Source organism: Trichosurus vulpecula, chromosome 3 (genome assembly GCF_011100635.1).
Source record: "Trichosurus vulpecula isolate mTriVul1 chromosome 3, mTriVul1.pri, whole genome shotgun sequence".
In the NCBI taxonomy this organism is placed as follows: domain Eukaryota; kingdom Metazoa; phylum Chordata; class Mammalia; order Diprotodontia; family Phalangeridae; genus Trichosurus; species Trichosurus vulpecula.
Window position 1 is genome coordinate 279,283,719 of NC_050575.1, and position 21,329 is coordinate 279,305,047.

General features: G+C 37.7%; 1 protein-coding gene across 1 annotated transcript in view; it reads right to left on the reverse strand.

Moving 5' to 3' along the window:
• RALGAPA2 (Ral GTPase activating protein catalytic subunit alpha 2) overlaps positions 1-21,329 on the reverse strand; it is a 409,611-nt gene that overhangs the window by 357,320 nt on the left and 30,962 nt on the right. The window contains exons 2-4 of the mRNA XM_036748146.1: positions 16,739-16,849; positions 14,515-14,567; positions 2,873-2,930 (exon numbers count right to left, since the gene is read on the reverse strand). Of these exons, the coding sequence (XP_036604041.1) occupies positions 2,873-2,930; positions 14,515-14,567; positions 16,739-16,849 (222 nt within the window). The remainder of the gene's footprint in view (positions 1-2,872; positions 2,931-14,514; positions 14,568-16,738; positions 16,850-21,329) is intronic.

Consider the following 21,329-nt stretch of genomic DNA (forward strand, 5'->3'; position numbering starts at 1 on the left):
CTGTAAGGCTGAAAAGAAGAGGGAATGCATTACAGGTATAGGGGGCTAACTGTATTTCTGTAACTGTGTCCCTAGCTTTTAACATAGTGCCTGACATAAAAGAAGTGATTTAATGCTCTTTCATTCATACTACTTTGAGGCTTTTAAGACAATTACATATGGCCTTATATCATTTATTACTTTCCATGGTACCAGACATATCTCATTGACGTAGTAAGTACATCAGGTTCACTGACTCCTAGTATAGAGCAACATATCATAAAGTAGATGCCCAGTATATAATTAGTCAATTAAATCTAATTGGCTAGGCCAATTCTGTATACTTCTCATTAACTATCTTTTCATAAAATCCATCAAGCCAGAAAAAAAAAGCTTTATTTTCGATACATTTTAGTGAAAAACAATGTAATAGAAATAGAAGGCAAGTTGTTATGATGGAAAGAGCACTGGATCAGGATTCGGAGGACTTGAGTTTCCCTCCTGTCTATACTACATGTATGGCTATAAGCAAGTCACAATGCCTCTGGGCCTCAGGTCCTTCACCCTTAAAAACAAGTAGGGGACTTCTAAGATCCCTTTCAGCAATAAACCCATGATCAAATGCAAGATAGCATAATGTCTTCTGTTCTTCAAGATAAAAAACTTGTGCCCTAAGAATCTAGCAAGCACTGCCACCCACATAACGCAAAAAGAACTAGAGAATTGTCCCCGGATTGCTGGGTGAAGCCCTTGTGGAAAATTAATGGGAAGACATGGACAAGTTCCACAGGATCAAAGGAAAGGGCAAGATCTGTTTTTTAATGTACTTTTTAAAACAATGGTCAAATTTTAAAGTATTAATTGGTATTCTATGGGTTTATAGGAAAGAGTTTTCAAAGAATTCTAGTTATCTTCTATTTCTGTCATGACTAACTGCAAAATCAACAAATTTTTCCCCTGATTTTGAAGTTTTATTTCCATCCATTATTTCTACTACCAAGATTATCATTATTCACTCAACATACAGTAGTTCACTGAGCTCTTGGATTAAAATCAGAATATTTTGTGCATCTATTTCCCCATGCCTTTTCCTGTAAAACATAACTACAAGTAGTTCCCAATTTTGCTATCTGAAATTCCACTACTCAGTTCATCCAATACAACTTACTTGCAATCACTGTTTTTTCTTACCGTTACTTGTCCTGTTCAAATTTTAACAATGTAATAGCTACTTAGTGCAAAACCAACAGCTAGCATTTAGATCGTTCCCACCATGTTCCAGGAGCTATGTGAAGCGCTTCACAAATAGTGTTTTATCCAATCTTCTCAACAACCTTGGGACAGAAGTGCTATTATTATCCCCATTTTACAGTTGAGGGAACTAAGGCAAACAGAGGTTAAGTAGCTTGCCCGGGATCACATAGCTATGAGGCCAAATTTGAAGTTGGGTCCTGACTAGGGCATCACCTAGTTCTCCAAACCATTTGATTCTGAATGGCCTTTATGCTCCAGGAAAACTCAAGAGAAAAAGGCTCCCAGTGTGCATGTGCATTTACGTATTCCTCTGTGTGTATGTGCATATTTGTGTGTATTGACGTAAAGATTTTTAAGGAGATTTTGGGACATCTACATCATAGTCAACATGACCCTTTTTAATTAAATGTCTGATCATTAGTTAGATTGTACTTCAGTATTTCAATTCCATTTGATAAAAGTACTACACTATATAACCACCATGAAACACCTTCCCCAAAAAGTCTATGTAGAATAAAATTAAGTAGATATATATAAATTCCAAGAATAATGGCAATTGATCTTGCAGATTATTTCTTTTCTTAGGGCACATGTCAATAACCAAATGTGATTGGTCTTCAAAATGGTATCAAAAGACCAATGTTCAATTTTATAAAAGACAGTTTCATGTGCAATAACAGTGTGAATATGGGCTCTCTAATGCCTATACTAACCTGTCAGACATATTGGGAGTTTCCCTTCTTTACAGGAGAGCAGGACACTGGAGTAACCCAACAACCAGCCAATCAGAAGGACTTCTGACTATGTCTTCAGACTCTGTTTCATTTAGGGACCCTTTTTGGACCCAGTGGTGTTCTGTTAACAAGAGTTACTATTCCCTTGTTTCATTTCTATGTGTCTTTTGTATTTGAGTTGGGAATGGGTGGATGGAAGGAGGATTAAATCATATACATTCATGATGTTAATTTAAATTACAGAGTTCCAAGCCAAACATTCACAAAGCATACCATTATAAATATCTGCCATAGCAAAATATAGACTAAAATAGACTTGTACAGCGTACGATCTATCTTCTAGATAGCTAACATCTGATGATTAAAATATGAAGAGGTAGGGTGTTGTAAAAAAATTTCATCCATCAAGGCCAGAGGTTATGCAGATTCAAGTTGTTAACGAGAAAAGGAAATAAGGTTCAAACCATATGAATTCTGCTTGGTCAGTATGGTGTCTTAGCTTCCATGACTACTTTGGTAAAGACTTTGAGAAATCAATAAAAACATGAAGAACATAAAGAGTAGCTAGGAAGTAATATAAAGAACAGGATTTAAAGTAACTTATCTCTAGCCATTTGACTAGTGAACCAAGAAAAAATACCATTATCCGTAATGTTGTTAACTAAATTTGAGAAAGTAAGTGTGAACCATATCCTCTAATCATTCCTCATATACCTATCAAATTCACTTGTCTTGAATTTCTACCTGCAGGATAAGCAAGCTACTTTTAAGACAATTGAGTAATGAGTATTTGAGTAATTGAGTATAAGTTCTCTTGATCAAGTTAATTTGAAAATTTAACAGTAGGAAGAAATTTGTAGTATCTGTAGTAGTAGTAGAAGAAATTTTTAAAACCATAATCTTACCTATACTGTGATAATGCCATCGAAAGAAAATCCTTTCAGGTAGTAACTGCAAGATTTTCTGTATAAAACAAAAATATTAGTTATTTTATAAGATACCATGAGAAATTAGGTAACAAAAGCAATTACACAAACCAACCAACTATAGGTTAACTATAAAGCTGCAAAATGATATTAAAGAAAATATTTCTAATCAAGGGAGTTTTTTCTCCTATTTAAAAAGTACACTTGATTCCTCCTCAAGGGTCATAGATCAACCTCACCTCAGATGCATACTTGAATGATCATATCCTTGATGTTATCATTACTCTAAACTATTCCACTTCTGTGTTCATGAATTCTGAAACTCCCTTATCTGATCAGAATAGGTTGTCATTCTACCTCTCCCTCTGCGTTGCAACCCAAACCTTGTTTGTCATCCTCACTGTGATTTCCCCTGACCACTCCCTTTCTGGCTCCTTTGCTGAATCTTCTTCCAGGTCACAATATGCTCTAACCAAAGGGTCTATCCTGGGCCCTCTTCTCTTCTCCTTCTATACTATAATTCACTTGGTGATCTCCTCAGTTCTCATGGATTTAATTACTGTCATTCTATGCTGATAACTCTCAAATCTATCTATCCTGCCCCCAACCTCTCTGCTGACCTCCAATCTTGCATCTTCAACTGTCTTTCACGTATCTTGAACTAGTATCCAGTAGACATCTTAAACTCAATATGTCCAAAACAGAACTCAATATTTCTCACCCTAAATCCTCCTTCTACCTTCCCTATTTTGTAGAGGGCAACATCACACTCCCAGTTCTTCAGACTTGCTACCTGGGAGTCATTCTGGATTCCTCACTATCTCTCACTCCCCTAGCCAATCTACTGCCAAGGTCTGTTGATTTCACCTTTGCAGCATGTCTTGAATACACCCCCTTCTCTCTCCTGACACTGCCACCCCTCTAGTACATGCACCTCATCACCTCAAACCTGGACTATTGCAACAGCCTACTGGTGGGTCTGCCTGCCTCAAGCCTCTCCCCACCCCACTCCATCCTCCCTTCAGCAGCTAAAGTGATTTTTCTAAAGCCCAGGTCTGAACATGTCACCCTCCCTTCCACACACACCCTACTCAATAAACCCCAGTGGTATCCTATTGCCCGCAGGATCAAATATAAAATGTTCTGTTTGGCATTCAAAGCCATCTACAATCAGTGTCTCCTTCATTTCCCTTAATTCTCTTAACTCTCTATAGTCTGTCTTCTGACTTTATGTAATTCAATTGAAATTGCTTTCTTCAAAGTTGCCAATGATCTTTTAACTGCCAAATACAATGATCTTTTCTCAATCCTCATCCTTCCTGAACTCTGCAACCTAGACTTTGTTGATCACCGTGACACCCTCTTCCCTCCAGCTTCTCCTCCCACCTGACTGCTCTGTCCCTTTAATGGATAGTCATCCAAATCATACTTTATTTATATTGGGAGGAAACATGGTAAGTTGAATAGATGCTAATCTTGGAGTCAGAAAGAGGAGAGTTCAAGTACTAGCTCTGACATATGTTGGCTATGGAGCTTACTAGTATCCTGGTGATTCTTTAAGACAATATATTACCAATTAGTTGCCTGTCTACATCAGTGGAGGGAATGTTTCAAGCAATACTCCCACCTCCAAACAACTCTTATTAAACATTTTTCTTCCTGTTAGTAAGAATCAGATATAGAATGGAATTCCCTCTTGTTGATTCTTCCACCTTACGAAGGATGAAATTATTAGTAAGGTGAGTGACTGTCCCCCAAGGCTGTGTCTTGGACCCTCTTTTCCTAGCCTGCCTAGGATTAGGGAATCTGCCACATGAGGCCCTCTAGATTGGCAAGTGAGGCCCTTTGACTGAATCCAAAGTTCACGAAACAAATCCATTTATTAAGGATGTATTACTGTCACTTGGCAATCTCATCTACTCCCAAGCATTCAATTATCATCTCCATGCTCATGATTCTAAGATCTACCTATTCAGCTTTAACTTCTCTTCTAATCTACAGACCTCCTAACCTCCAGCTATTTAATGAATATCTCATACCAGATGTCTCATAGACATCTTAAACACATGCCCAAGTTTGAATGCATTATCTTCCTTACCTAGCCCTCCCTTCTTCCTATCTTCCCTATTACTTTGGAAGACACCGTTATCCTCCCAATCACCCAAACTTGAAATCTAGGTATCATCTGGGACTCCTCACTGTCCTTCATATACACACACCCATATTAACCAATCTGTTGCCAAGTTCTATCAATTTTACCTTCATAACAATTCTCATATAACTGTCCTTTTCTTCCCTAACAATGTCACCATTCTGGTGTAGGCCTTCATCACCTTCAGTATCAACAACAGTATCAAACAAATTGCAAAAATTTTCTGGTTAGTCTCCCTGACTCAAATCTCTACCCGCTCCAGTTCAACCTATTCAGCTCTCAAGCTGAATTTCCTAAAGCACCTAGTTATGCTTGATTAATTCAAATTACATAGCCTTAAAGTAGGACTAAGGTAGAAAGAAGGTCCTCAGGCAGAAAGGAGGAGCAAATTGTTCTGATATTGCAGAGATACTGGAGAATGGATGAAGCACCACATAACTGGAAAGGGCAATTATCCCAATTTTCAAAATAAGGGAAAAGAATAGTCTGAAACCTATAGGCTAGAAAGGAGAACTTCAACTCCCCTGCCCCTCCCTTCAACCTCCCCAAATCCCACGGGGGCAACCTGTTGACCAGAAGATGCCATTTTCCTTTACTTTATCTTCCTCTCCTGACCCAGAGCTCCCTAGATCCCATGGGGAAGATGGGTGGAGAGAGTAACATGGTTCCTCAAACCACTTGGGTAGCTATGAGTCAACAACTCGAATCTTTCCAGTGAGACAGAGGACCACTAAATCAAGACTTATCATTTACCCATTCTTTATTTTTCTAATGTTCTCAAAGCCTTAGTAGCTGTCCTGGTTTTCTTTTTACCAGACCCCTACACACTTATCTGGCCTGCTGATGCCCTAGGCCCTGTCATTCTTTCTCTCAAACATTTACCCCCTTATCTACTCAATGATCACCACCCTCCTTTAAATTATTATCATCTCCACCTGGACTACCACAATAGCCTCCAAAGCCCTCCCTCACTCAAATCAAGGTCATCATCTCCCTAATGTCATGGTCCTCTTGGAGAATGAAGGACAAACCACATAACACAAGCCTCCTAAGTGGCCTCCTTGTGTCTACTGTCTACTCTCTCTCCTTGCTAATCCATTTACACAGCTGCAAAGTTAATACTGGAGAAGGAAATGTCAAACCACTCCAGTATCACTATCAAGAAAGCCCTAAATGGAATCACAAAGAGTCAGACACAACTGAAACAAATGAGCAACAACAAGAAATTAATATTCCTAAAATACAATACCAAGTGTTTTCCTCCCTGGGCCAGAAATCTTCAGTGGCTCCCTCACCATTTGGCTACCAAAATACAAAAGCCTTAGCTTGGTATTTAAAGTCTTCTATAATCTGATTTCTACCTACCTTTTTGGATATATTTCATAATACTCCCCTTCATGCACTTTAAACTGGCTTAAGAGCTGTTCCCCATATAACATTTCATTTCCTACCTTCATGATTTTGCACAGGCTGCCCCCACACCTGGAATGTTGTCCTTTCTATCCAAATTTTAGAATCTACAGCTTCTTTGTTTTATTCTCTTTTTAATTTATGGAATAAAACAAGCATTTCCATAGCATAGTACGATAAAAAGATGATTGTACATGAAACTGCAAATCTACTAGGCACAACTTGCTATTCCTTTCAAATATACAGCTTTCAAATATAAATTTCTTCCCCCTTCCTCCCCTTCCCCCCTCCAGCCACTCAGGTACCACTTCTTATGCAATGCCTTCCCAGATCCTACCAGTAGTTAAAGTTGTCTTCCAAGTAGTAGGAACTATTCTAATGGAGACCCAAGTGGAAATGGCCAGTTGGGCAATACAGTTTCTTCCTTCCTTCTTTCCTTTCCTTTCTTTCTTTCTTCTCTTTCCCTTCCCTCTGTCCACGTAGGGTATCATACCCTTACCTGTGGGTGCTCTACCCAAAGGAATGTAAATTTTGATCACCAAAACCTTGAAACATATCTTGGGGTTTAAAGACTAGATTTTTTTCTTGAGTACCATGCCTTAAACCCAAATCACTCTGCCTCTCATGGGTCCCAACCCAAGCCCTACATGTTAATCATTTGGGCCCAGATTGCTCAGAGTGAATGTAAATAGCAATTTCTGGATAAAAACCCTGAAAGTCTTCCCCTCCCAGATTGACTTTTTTTTTTTGACTGGGTAAAAGAGACCATTCTCTGCCTCATTTCTTATCTAACCTTAGTCATTGAATGAGTACTGCCTCAGTCAAACTGAGATCTGTTAAAGACCTCAGCTTTTAAAAAGGCCAAGGTTTCCCACTGTATCCAGGGCCATCTCCAGTCATCCTGATCTGTGTCTTGTCACTGGACCCAGATGGCTCCAGTCAGGAGAAACTGAGGCTAGTGACTTTGCACAGCCCTGCCTCACTTAAATCCAATTCACTTGCATGTTATGCCATCACCTCCCTTTTAGAACAAAGGACAAACAGCAACAACAATGTTCTCTTCCACTTCAAATTACCACTTATCTGTGTACTGGTTGTATTTCTGCCTCTGCCCCCAAATTAGCAACTCAAGGACAGGAAGTATTTTCTTTTTTGTATTTGTAAACCTATTGTCAGACACCAGGCTAGGAGGCAGGGAAGAGTAACAATACCTCCCCTCAGGGAGCTTATAAACTAATAAGGATAAGATACCAAAAAAGTTCAAGTACACACTCTTACATAAATTGGAATGATTTATAACAAAATGCTACATAAGATCCTAGAAGTAAGGTCATTACCCAACAGAGGAGATCCACCACATTTGAGCTGGCACTTACAGGGTAGAAAGAAGAGACATTCAATATATAGTGAAGAGCATGGAACTATAGGTGGAAGAGCAGAAAGATATGAGTCAGGGGACATAGTCAAGCTTTAATGAAACCTAAGGTGTATGGAGAGAGATAATATTAGATAATTAAAGAAAGGCAGGATAGTTCTCAATCAGAAAAAAGAGGATACGAACTTTGTTTAGAGCTTGAACCACTAAAAATATTTTTAGCAGGAATGAAATATCCGGATCTATGCATATGGAATTAGTACATACATAAATGGTGGGTTTGCAGTAGGGAGAAAAAGCTGACAGGAAGGCCTGTTTGGAGAGAAACTCCTGCAATAGTCCAGTTATAAAGAAATTAAGATAGGCTGGAAAAGATAGGAGACGAAGGAGACAAGAAACGATGCAGGTGTGGAACCATCAGAATTTGGGAAATAGCTAGATGAGACTTGAGAGGAGAAAGAGTCAAAGGTAACACCTCTCATATATCAAAAATGGGGGACTAAATGAATGATGCTATCAGAAATAATTAAGGCAGAATGAGGAACAGATTTGGGATGAAAGACAAGCTAAGTTTTGAGTTCAGTTGTCTGTGAAAATCTTCAATAGGTAGTAATGTGAATGATCTTGGTCAAGTCACTGTATGAATGAATGTATGAATGAATGAATGAATGTTGACAGATTTTCTACGTTTTAAAGTGTTGAAAGTAACCACATCTTGTCATTTATTGTAAGGTTTTTCTCACAGGTGATGTGGATGACATTGATCTAAATAGTATGTCTAGGTCTTGCTATAACTGAAACACTGAACACTATCATGGTCCTGTATACCTTTAGTTTGGCTTGAAGCCTGATGCCAATTCAGCACTACATTATGTTGACACCAGAGTCTCCCAAAGGAGAGATCAATCTATGTGTCTGAAAGATTTAATATATGAATAAAAATTGATTTTTTCGTTGTGGTAAAATACACGCAAAAGAAAAAAAAGTAAAAGTTTTAAATCTATTCTCTTTACCCTCATAATCATTATCATCTCTATCTATGGCTCTAAAAGTTTTCAGATTGACAAAAAGTATTTAATTAGGGAACCATATGATCAGACAGATGATTGGGGAGAGACTACAGAGGCGAAGGGTACTTCCAATGTATGAATTCCAAGACTGGAATGAGCATCCAACTTTTCACAATTTCAGTCTAGCCATGTCTCTACTATATTTTGAACTTGTAAAATTGATTTTTTGTGTACCCAACTGTAAGTGTTTACATTTATACCTGTAGAATTCCATCTTGTTAGATTCAGTCCAATGCTCTAGACTTTCAAGATCTTTTGTGAATCATGACTGTCATCCAGTGTTATCTATCCCTCCTCCCCAGTTTTGCATCATCTGAAAATCTAATAAGCATATACCTATGCCTTTATCCAAGCCAGTTGATAAAAATATTAAATAGCACAGTACAAAGGAGATCCAAAAGATACTACACAGAAGACTTCCTGCCACAATGAAAATGAGTTATTAACTGTTCTCTGAGTCCAACCATCCAACGAGTTTTGAATCCATAGATTCAGAATCTACAGCTCTCTATTGGAAAAGTATGGCATAGTTTTACCAAAAAATTTGTTAAAATCTAGATTAAACTATATTCACAAATTTTCCTTTGGGGACTAGATTAGTCACTTTCAAAAAAAAAAAAAAATTAAGCTGGCCTGGCATGAACTGTTCTTGATAAAGCAATGCTTCATCAAACATGCAACCATCATTTGTATTCACCATTATCCTACCCTTATGTTCATCAACTATGTCTTTCATGATATGTTCTAAAATAAAATAAAAGTCAGTCAATAAACATTTATTGAGTACTTACTATGTGTCAGACACTGTGCTAAGTACAGGGGACACAAAAAGAGGCAAAAGATAGTTCCTGCCCTCAAAGAGCTCACAAACTAATGGGGAAGAAAGAAAATAAACAAATATGTACAAACAAGCTATAACGAAGAAAGAGAAAACAGTAGAATTATGAGGGATTGGGAAAAGCTTCCTGTAAAGCAGCAATTTTGGCTGGGAGTTAAATGGTAGGCTGAAGGTGGAGACGAAGAAGAGAGCATCCCAGGCATGAAGGACAGCTAGAAAAAAATACCAAGAGCCCAGAGATGTGGTATCTAGTTCATCAAAAGCAAAAAGCCTGGTGTCACTGGAGTCAAGAATATATATGGAGAGAGGGAGAGGAAGATGTAAAAAGGCTGGAAAGGCAGGAGGAAGCTAGTTTATGAAGTTAATGCCAAACAGAGCATTTTGTATTTGAACCTGGAGCTGATAGGGAGCCACTGGAGTTTAATGAATGGGGGGTGGGGTAGGGGAAGGAGGAGTTGACATAGCTGGATCTGTACTTGAGTAAAATAGCTTTAGTTGCTGAGTAGATGGATTGGAGTGAGGAGAGACTTGAGGAAGGCAGACCCATCAGCAAGCTACTACAATAGTCTAGGTTTGAGGTGATGAGGTGCCTGTACTAGAGGGGTGGCAGTGTCAGGAGAGAGAAGGGGGTGTATTTAAGAGTTGTTGCAAAAGTGACATCAACAGGCCTTGGCCACAGATTGGTTAGGGGAATGAGAGATAGTGAGGAATCCAGAATGACTCCCAGGTTGCAAGTCTAAGGAACTGGGAGGATGGTGTTGTTCTCTACAGAAATAGGGAAGGTAGGAGGAGGGATTGGGGGAGAAATAATGAGTTCTGTTTTGGACGTATTAAGATGTCTACCGGAAATCCAGCTTAAGATATGTGAATGGCAGTTGAAGATGCAAGATTAGAGGTCAGCAGAGAGAGTGGGGAGCAGGACAGATAAATTTGAGAGTCATCAGCATAGAGACAGTAATTAAATTCATGAGAGCTGATGAGAAGCATAGTATAGTATGATATAGTACAGTGAAGTATAGTATAGAGGGAGAAGAGAAGAGGGCCCAAGACGGACCCTTAAAGAACATCTATAGTTAGAAGACATGATATAGAAAAAGATCCAGAGAAGGAAACAGAAAAGGAACAGTCCGGTAGGAGGAAAACTAGTAGAGATGCTGTCTTTAAATCCTAGGAATTGTGGGAAGATGACAGAATAAGGAAATTACCTGGTTCTCCCAAATCTCCCACCCCCAAATAACTAAAAATAATGTCTCAAAGTGAATTTTAGATGGCAGAAATAATTAAAAGTGGAGGTAAAGCAGTCATCCAGTCTAAGGCAAGCTGAGTAAGTATATTATAAGAAAATGGAATATATCACCTATCAGATTTATGGATAGAAGAATTTATGAATAAACAAGAGATAGCATTGTGAGATGTAAATCAGATAATTTTGATTACATTAAAGTTTTTTTTTTAACAAATAAAACCAATGTAGTCAAGGTAAGAAGGAAAGCAGAAAATTTGGGGGGAAAATTTATAAACCGTTTCTTGGATAAAGGACTCATATCTCAAATAGAGAGTACTCTGTCAAATTTATAAGAATATAAGTCATTCTCCAATTGACAAATGGCCAAAGGATACAAACAGGCAGTTTTTGGAAGAAGAAATCAAAGCTATACATAGCCATATGAAAAAATGCTCCAAATCATTATTGATTCGAGAAATACAAATTAAAACTACTTTGAGATACCAATTCACAAGTATCAGATTGGCTAAAATGAAAGAAGGGGAAAATGACAACTGTTGTTCGGGATGAGGAAAAATTGGGACCCTAATACACTGTTGATGAAATTGTGAACTGATCCAACCATTTTGGAGAGCAATACGGAATTATGCCTAAAGAGTAATAAAACTTATATGCCCTTTGACAGCAATACCACTGTTAGGCCTGTTTCTCAAGGTGATCAGGGAAAAAGGAAAAGAACCTATATGTTCTAAAATATATATAGCAGCTCTCTTTGTGGTAGCAAAAAACTGGAAATTGAGAGGATGCCCATCAGTTGTGGAATGGCTGAAATGAGTTGTGGCATATAATTGTGATGGAATACTACTGTGCTGTAAGAAATAAGCAAGCTTATTTTAGAAAAACATACAAAGATTTGCATGAAATAACAAAAAATGAAACAAGTAGAATCAAGAGAACATTGTATACACTAACAAGAACATTGTTCGAAGAGTAAATGTGAATGACTAAGCTATTCATATGAGTATTCAAATCAACTTCAGGACCCATGAAGGAAGATGCTATCTACCTCCAGAGAAAGAACTGCTATATGGAAGTATGTATTGTAGTATGGTTTCACACATAGATAGGTAGATAGAGGATAGATAGACAGACAGATAGACAGATAGATAGATAGATAGATAGATAGATAGATAGATAGATAGATAGATAAGATGTCAAATGTTGGCCTTCTGAGGTTGGGAGGAAGAGAGTGAGACAACTTAGAACTCAAAGTGTAAAGAAATAAATAAATGGCAGGGGGGGAAGGAGGGGAGTGGTTTAAAAACCTTGAGAGAAGAGAGTATCAAGGAAAAGAAAATGATCAACACAGTGTCATGGGCAGCACAGAGGTCAAGGAGAATGAAGACTGAGAGAAGATCACTGGACTTGGCAATTAGGAAATCATTGGTAACATACTATATGACCTGAAGGATTCCATCCAGCTCTAAATCCTATTATCCCTAAATACAGGCTTTCCCCAAAGATATTTAATGGATTGCATACAAACATCCAGACTTAATTCATCTTGAGAAATTCATTCTTGAGTATATATCTTTTGGAACACACCATTTGGCTATTCTATTAGCATCTTCAACAACTAAACTCATGTTTCCCTTTAACTCTTCACTTCCCAATTTCCCTGTTTCTGTTGGGGTACCACTATCTTCAAAGTCACAAGCCTTGAAATCGTTCTCTTCTTCTAGGAAGGTAGTATGATACAGCATGAAGAGCTTTGGAATTGGAGCCAGAATCTCAGCTCTGCTATGTTCTTACCCGTGAGACCCGGGGCAAGAAACTTCATTCACCTCTTTTGCCTTCAGAGATACTTAGCCGTAAAAAAATAAGTGAGACTAGATCTAAGGCCACTTTCAGCTCTATGTCTATGCTATAATGGTCATGGTTTCTTCTGCAAATGGTTAACATGGGCACTACAATACAAAATAATAGAATATCCCATTTAATTATATTCCTTGTTGCCTTTTAATGCATGATAAAAAGTGACCCTATAAGCTTTATTTGTTTCTCCAAAGAGAACTGAGTCTCCTTCCATTTAGGAGCCCCACTCACCTTTTTAGCTTCTTGTTTCATTTACACTAAGAATACTGACATTGATATGATTTATAAAAATTCAAACTCTGCTAACCCATTAACTTAGAATTAGCTGTAATGTAGTAAAAAAAAAAAACCAACAACAACAACAAACTAAACTTGGAGTTAAGGGAGGTGGGTTCAATTCAATTCCCAGGGCAAGTCACTCTGTCAGTTTCCTCAGAGTGGATAACTTCTAGGCAGGGACGCTTAACCTTGTGTAGTCATAGATCCCTTTGGCAGTCTGGTGAAACCTAAGGACTCTTTCTCAGAATAATACTTTTAAATAATTGGAGCAAATGCTAAATTTCAGTTAAAGGTTAGTGAAAATAAAGGTGTAAATGTTTTCCCATCCAAGCCCATTAATACCCTGAAATCTATTCACAGACCCCCTTGGGTGTCTATGGACCGTAGATTAAGAACAAATGCTCTAAGTTGACATCTAGGTCCCTCCCAACTCTAACTTTTTGTTATTTTATGTCTTAACTAGAGAGCAGTATGAAGACAGTTACACAGGAAGAACAACAGGGGTGCAAATAGAACCCCAAAACTCCCCATACATACTCCACTGAGTAGAAGCTGTCTTTTTCCCATTTTTTTAACTCCATCCCATTCAACTGCTTTTAGTGGCAAGGCATATTCTTATACTAATATAAATACCTCCACATTAATTACAAAAATAAGAACTAGAAATATTTTTAGGCTATAATATATGCCTAATTATAAATAATAACCTTTTACTAGTACTTCACATAAACTCAATTTCCTTAATCATGTTTTATTGCCAAAATACCAATAATTAGGGCATTTGTGGTATAAAAGTAGCCAACAAGACTTTCAAGTTTTACCACTGAAAGAATCTGGTAAAATATAACTATACATCAAGAGCAAACATTATGACTTTGAAGAAACTAAAGTCAAATACATTAAAAGCATATTTGCTTGGTAAGGAAAAAAATAGATTTAATGCCTGTATAAAGTGAACATCTGCCCTAATTAATTCTCATCTTAAGTATTAATATGCAAAGATTTAACACATCTTAGTAGAGTAGTAGAGGAGTCTTACTGATCAAAGACTTTTAACATAAAAAAACTTGAGGAAAAACTTCATTTTAATTAAGTTTTAAAGTTAAGGGTTTTTAATTTTATTTTGCATACATATTTCCACCGAAATCTAAATAGTGTGGTATTAAAACAAAGAAATGCCAAGTATAATAGGAAAACAATAGGAAAATTTTCAAACAATTATCAGTACACACATTTGTGGGACTAAATTTCTTTTCTGTTCTGACATACAAATAATACATTGTTATTTAATTATTTATGATTGTCTTTAGTTGGAACTAAAGGGCAAGAAAATAAAAAATTCTAATTTCCTGTAAGTATTTTAAATGCTAAGAATACAAAGGAAAGAAACCACTTACTTCAAAAAGAAAGAGGATAGAGTCCAGCTCCTCCCGTTGTGACTTATTATTTCCTGGAATATAGAAAAAAACAAAAACATTAATGTCACTATGCCAATGCTAGAAATCTTGTAGACAGTCATTAAAAAAAAAAAAAAGTCTTAAAGCATTTATTCTTCAATTAATTGAATTGATTTCTAACATATGAGAAAAGTTCCCTTTCCACCCCAAAGTATAACCAAGTTTCACCAAAATTGCCAAAAGAATTTTTGTTATTTAGTTGTTTTAGTCTTGTCTGACTCTTTATGACCTTTGGAGTGGTTTACCATTTTCTTCTCCAGCCCCTTTTACAGATAAGGAAACTGAGGCAAACAGGGTTAAGTGACTTGCTCAAGGTCACACAGCTAATAAATAAGTGTCTGAGGCTGAATTTGAAATCCGGAAAATTAATGAGTCCAAGCCAGGCTTGGAGTCTATCCATTGTGCTATCTAGCTGCCAAAAGGAAACAGGTTAAGAACCCAGATCCAGAGCTTTAATTTTTGTTATTTGTTATTCTGGGCCAAAATCACATTGTACTTTACTTCTCCACATTCCTATGGAATCAGAAGATAAAGACTAAAAAGGGAGGTGCAAACTAGGTAATTTAAAAATCTAAAATGTCTATATCAATTTTTTACATAAAACATAGCATCTATAGCTGTTTCTAAATTAAATCTCAAAGTGCCTGTAGTCTATAAAACCAGAAACAATAGATAATTAATGCATAGCACATGATACGTTATATTTAAGGAATCTTACATTATGTAAAAAAAAAAAAAAAGTTCCAAAACAGTATAACGCATTTGTAATAACTGTAAACCTCACTTAAATCCAATTCATTTGCAAGTCATGACATCACCATCCTGATGTCATGGTCCTCCTCAAGAACAAAGGACAAACAACAAAAACAACAAACCAGATGAACACAAATCAGGTGCCCAGCAGAAATTAAAGTTAGAAATCATTGTGGGCTACCTCTGGAAATTACCAGAAATCAAAGTACGCTTTTATGATAGTAAAATATATATGGAATGGACCACATGGAACATGTTGTGCTACTTAATTTAATGCTTCAAGGATTTCTCAGTGTGAGTATACACTACACTAATGAGGATTACAATCTCCTTCCACAAAAATAGGGTTTTCATGCATTAATATGAACAAAAATAAAAATTCATCACCTAATAGCCAACTCTTTAAACTAAGCAGTGAGGCTTATCCTAAAATGACAGACATAAAAGCCCATCAATGGCCCTGCGCTTAAAGCCATTCAAAATTAGCAGTCCCATACTACTGAGCACTCCAATGGCAAAGCTTGGATTCTTAAGAACCCAAAATCACTTTCACCTCAAAATGGAACTTATCAGTAAGAATTCGGTAGAAGTTATGAGTAACAAAAGAGTCATCTATAAATGAAAGAACAAAACTAACTTTATTAGTAACAGAAGCCACTCTTTGTTCAATAACTTTACTCATACAAAGCCCATTCATCTTTCAACTAGACTAGAACAGGATTAGTGACCTGGATAACAGTCCTATCTCTATATACTTTAGGGGAAACATGTCTTATGTTTAACTTCTGAAGACTTCAGTTTTAAACTAAAATGATCAGTAGAATCCTGTCCAGCTCTATTCAGGACCAATGATTTCATGTAGTATGGGGCAGCTAGGTGGCACTATGCATAGTGCCAGGCCTAGAGTCATGAAGACTCATCTTCCTGATGAGCCTCAGACACTTACTAGCTGTGTGACCCAGGGCAAGTCACCTAACCCTGTTTGTCTCAGTTTCTTCATCTGTAAAATGAGCTGGAGGAGGAAATGGCAAACTACTCTAGTATCTTTGCCAAGAAAACCCCGCAAAAGTCAACATGAGTGAACAACAACAAAGGTTTAGTGTCCATTTTACAACTCATTCCTCCCATTTTCTCTTGCTAACCACTTTTTAGCTGTTTCATTGTTCATTAGCACCTACCTTATAAAATGAAATGAGAAGAGACGGAATGTAAATATCACAATTGTAATTCTTTTTTCAATCAAAATGGTCCATCCAAAATGTTCCTCCAAAAATGTTTAGGAGGGCATAAGACTGAAACATTGACTAGGGACTTGTTGTTATTGTTCTTTAACATGTGAGAAAAATTTCCACCATAAATGTGAATACATTTTAATACCATGACATAATCTGATGGAAAAAAAAAACCTTACCTTTTAATTTTAAGCTATTTTCCAGTGTTATGAAATTTTCATAGAAGATGAAATATATTTGAGAATAGTTGGTCTCAAAAAAATATTTCAGTTCACTCGTATCTACAATATCTAAAAAAAAAAGAAAATGTTTTCATTTATAATCACATGTTTATGCCATTATGAGAAATCATAAACTTATTTTTATAAAATGTGTACAAAAAGCCACAAAGTACTGTTAACCACTTTTGCAGAATAAAGCAGATAAAAGAACAGTTTTTTTTTTAAATGACAGGCATCAATGGCACAACGGGAAGAGTATTGGAATTGATTTCAAATTATAGCTATGCCCCCTGTTACCTCACAATCTCACTAATTCACAACTTCCTAAACTACTAACATGTATTATATTACCTAATTTATCTAGTTAATAAGGTCATGTCATTGAATGAGATGATGTAATGTGAAAGTACACTGAGGACTATGCAAATATACGCCATTAACATCATCACCCCATTAGGCTTATCATATATCAGCTAATATAACTCCAAACTCTAAATAAGTTTAAAAGGTAGGATTATTCTACTACGTACATAGCATACTCAATTATCAATAAATCAATCAGAAACAAATTTGGATTCATAGAAATAGCACTCTATATGAAATCACAGGACTCATGTTCAAATCACAGTGATTCCTTATTTCTTGTGTAACTTTAGACAAATTTTCTAAACCCTCTGAGCCTCAGTTTTCTCATCTTAAAAATGGTGTTGTCTTGGGGGATGGGGAGGAGCAGTTTCAATCAGTCAATAAACATTAAGCCCTACTACAAGCCAGACAGATACCCAAAAAAAAGACAAAAGACAAGCTCTAGCCTTCAAGGAGCTCACAATCTTAAGAGGGAAAGACAAGGCATAAAAAAAGAAGCTAAGGGGGAAGAGGTGGGTGAGGAGGGAAGCTGGGAGAGGGGTAGGAATGATAAAGCCCAGAGCAATGCAGCCAGTGGGAAAAGAAATATCATATCTGTGTGGTCTCCATAAATGGAGGATCTAGGAGAGTTCTCCCAATCAGAGGGAGGGAGAAGCCCCAGGGGCAGGGAGCACTGAGGAGAGGAGGGCTCCAGGGTTGCTGTGATCTTGGAGGACGATGAGGTTCCTGAGGATATGGAAAAATCCAGGAGAATGCCACTGGTAGATGAATTTTTAAAAATATTTTATATAAATGAATCAATAAAGTGTTTATTAAGCACCATGTCCAAAGCGCTATGCTAAGTGCTAGGGATAGAAATATAAAAATAAGACATTCCCTATTGCCAAAGAGCTCATATTCCAATGAGGGAGACAATTCAATTGGAAGATTTCAGCTGAAGTTCTATGGAAAGGTCCCATGGCTGGTCTGCAATTAGAGTGCAATGGTTAAGCAGATGGTACTTCTTATTCTATAATGTCATTTTCACTAATAAATCATATCAGTTTCTGATGTCATGTCATTTGACACTACCAAAGATTTTGGTGAAAACTTTCTTTTCTGGATCAGTCAATGGATGTGACTGTAGCACCTGCAGAAGTAGTTGCCAGGTGTCATCTCCACAGAGATTACTTCTCAGGATGACAACTGGGAACACTATGCTACTATTACAAAGGCCTTGCATTCAGGGTTCTGAGCTGATTCCATCAGTCTCAGGAGAGATGCTGGAACAGCTGGTAGTTAAAGTAGTGGCTGTGGTTTGAATTGCCTGGAGCATGCCACTCCTCTCTCCCTCAGGGTTCCCTGCAGTTTCAGATAGTTTGACTGCCAGTTTGACTGCCCTTTGAGTGGATTTGGTTCGCATTGGTGGAGACATCCCCTTTCCTATAAGCCCGTCTGCCTCAATGATAACTGTAGGGTCTCAGTTGGAAGCAGAAGTCATGGTCTAGAAAGAAGGCGCTGCCACTCCCAGGACTCTTGTGTTTATCTATTTCCTGGTTGGTCAAAAGTTGTTGCTGGGGGTGATGAGGCAGGTGAGCCCCTTCCCCACAGAGATATTTCCCCTCAGTGACTGACTTCCAGGGCTGGGCTAAAAGCAGGCCTCCTGGCTAGATAGATACTTCTATTCCCAAGGCTATCGAGATCAGGATCTGGGCTGTCTCCATAAAAATTTGAGGAGAGGTGGTCGTCAAGGTGATGGCCAGGGTTTGGCTTACCTAGCACATGCTATATATTGAGAGGAGGATAATTAATGACAATCATTGAAGGAATTTTTATGTCGATATTTTTTCCTTAACAAACACAGGCTGTTCATTTTAATGTTGTTAGCTCAGTATATTCTGAGAAGTTCTTTAATCTCAATATCATACTTTGCCTAGGAATGTGTATAAATTAAAAGAAACGACAGTGCGGCACACCTGTGATAAGATGAAACTAATGTAGAAATGTGGTATCTTGCTTCTAAAGATTCAAATCTGAATTATGTTTGTCACTCTCTAACCAATTCTTAATTAGCCACCACATTAAGTGGGGGGATGAGGATGGGATGGCAAAAACAAATAATAAACTTTTTACTAGAACTACAAGAAACAACACGATTTCACCTGTTTTTTTTTTGTTTTTTTTTTTTTGCCATAGCCTCTTTTGTTAGAGATAATGAGTCAAAAAGCAGGGAGTTGAAAAATAGCATGCTAGATAATTGACTCTCCAATTAATGTTGACTGTTATTTCCTAATAATTGTTTTGAATCAAGATTATTCAAATTTTACTTTTTTCTATCTTGGCTAATAAATTTTGACTATTTCACATTTAAAAAAAAAATCACCTACCAGCCTCCAGATCATCCTCCCTACTTTCTCCAAGAGTTCAGAACTTGACTCACAATCTTCCTCTCCACAATTACCCCTGTTCTCATACTCAGTAATTGCCCTTTTTCCACCACCTAACATGCCCAAATCTCCCCCATCCAGAAAAATACTTTCATATGACCCTTCCAACCCTTCATGCTCTTCTCCTATATTTCTTCTTCTCAAAGAAAAACTCCTAGAAAAAAAGTTTGGATCATGCTCTTCCCTCCATTCCATAACCTCTCGCCAATTCTGAGCCACTTACAGACTGGATTCTGCATCTACTATCACAAGACTGAAATCATTCTCCTTACAGTTGCCAGTAATCTTGTAACTGCTAAATGACACACTTTTTTCAGTCTTCCTAAATGATTTCTGTGCAGCTTTTGACACTGTCAGCTTCCTCACTCCTTTCCATGGTTCATCTCTCATCTGGCTCCTGTGACAATGTTCTCTCTTGGTCCTCACCTCACACATCGGAATTTCTCAGCCTCTTTTCTTCAACCCAGCTGTCATCCCCTAACCATAGGTGTCCCAGAAAACTGCCCTGAGGCTTCCTCCCTCTCTACACTGTCTCTTCGGTGACTTCATCAGTATCTCAGGGCTTATTTATCACCAACTCTAAAGCTATGATTTTATGATTCCCAGAACTATATGATTCCCAGTCTCTTCTGAACTCCAGTTCAACAACATTAATTCCATTTACCATTAAATATCCATGTGAATGAATGAAAAAGAATTTATTAAGTGCTTACCATGTACAAAGCATTGTTTTAAATTCTTGGGATATAAATGGAAAAGTAAGATTGTCCCTGCTGTTGAGAAGCTCACATTTGAGAAGAGGAGTGACTTCCATTTGACAGTGTACCTATGAGGCAGCATCAACTTCTCTCTGAGGCAATGTATCTTCCAAGTTGTGTGACTTCTAGCTTGAAGAGAAGAGGAGCAAACTTCCATCTGACCACACCTCTGGTCTTCAATATACCTATCTGATAATCTGCCTGCTACGAAGAGCAGAGCCCCTGATTTGAAAAGGAGTGGCCTTCCCTCTAACAGCTGACCTTACCCCTCCTGTTCCACCTGTCCCTTGAGGGAAAAGGAAAATGGATGGGGAGGATTTCCATGTCCTTCTTCAAAGGCTCAACTTCCATCTCCTGCTATACTATCTCCTGCCACTAGGCAGCCTTCAGAAGAATCAGAATGTAAGAAACAGGGCATTTCATTGTGCCATCTATCTCATGGTACAAGTGTCTTCTGCCTGATCTCTTGAAGAAAAATGGCACCTTTTACTGAATGATTAGCATACTAACACCGGGTCATAACCTACAAAATCCCAGCAACTCTGAACTTTTGTAGTTCATCATCCTAACCCCATTTTCCCCATCTCCCACAATCCAATTCCTTATTTCCATCTCCCTCAACCCTTCCATCCAAAAGTCCCAACCAAATGAAACCCACCCCTTTCATTGTGCCTTCCAGAATGCCCATTCCATAGGCAACAAATTACCCTTCATCCTAAATATCTTCTTCTCCCATTTATTTTATCCTCTAGCAATCACCAAGACCTAGCTCCTGCCAGAGAACACAGCCTCCTTTGCCACCCTTTCCAGTATTGGCAGCTATTTCACTTAATAGCCTTGGTTCACTGGTCAAGGAGGAAGAGATGGAATATCCCTTGCTTCCCACTGCCACTTCCAGGTTCTCCCGCTAGCTACATCATTCTCTTCCTTTGAGGGCCACACAATCCACATTTCCCACTCAATCAAAATCCTGGTATCTACTATCTACAGACCTCCAGG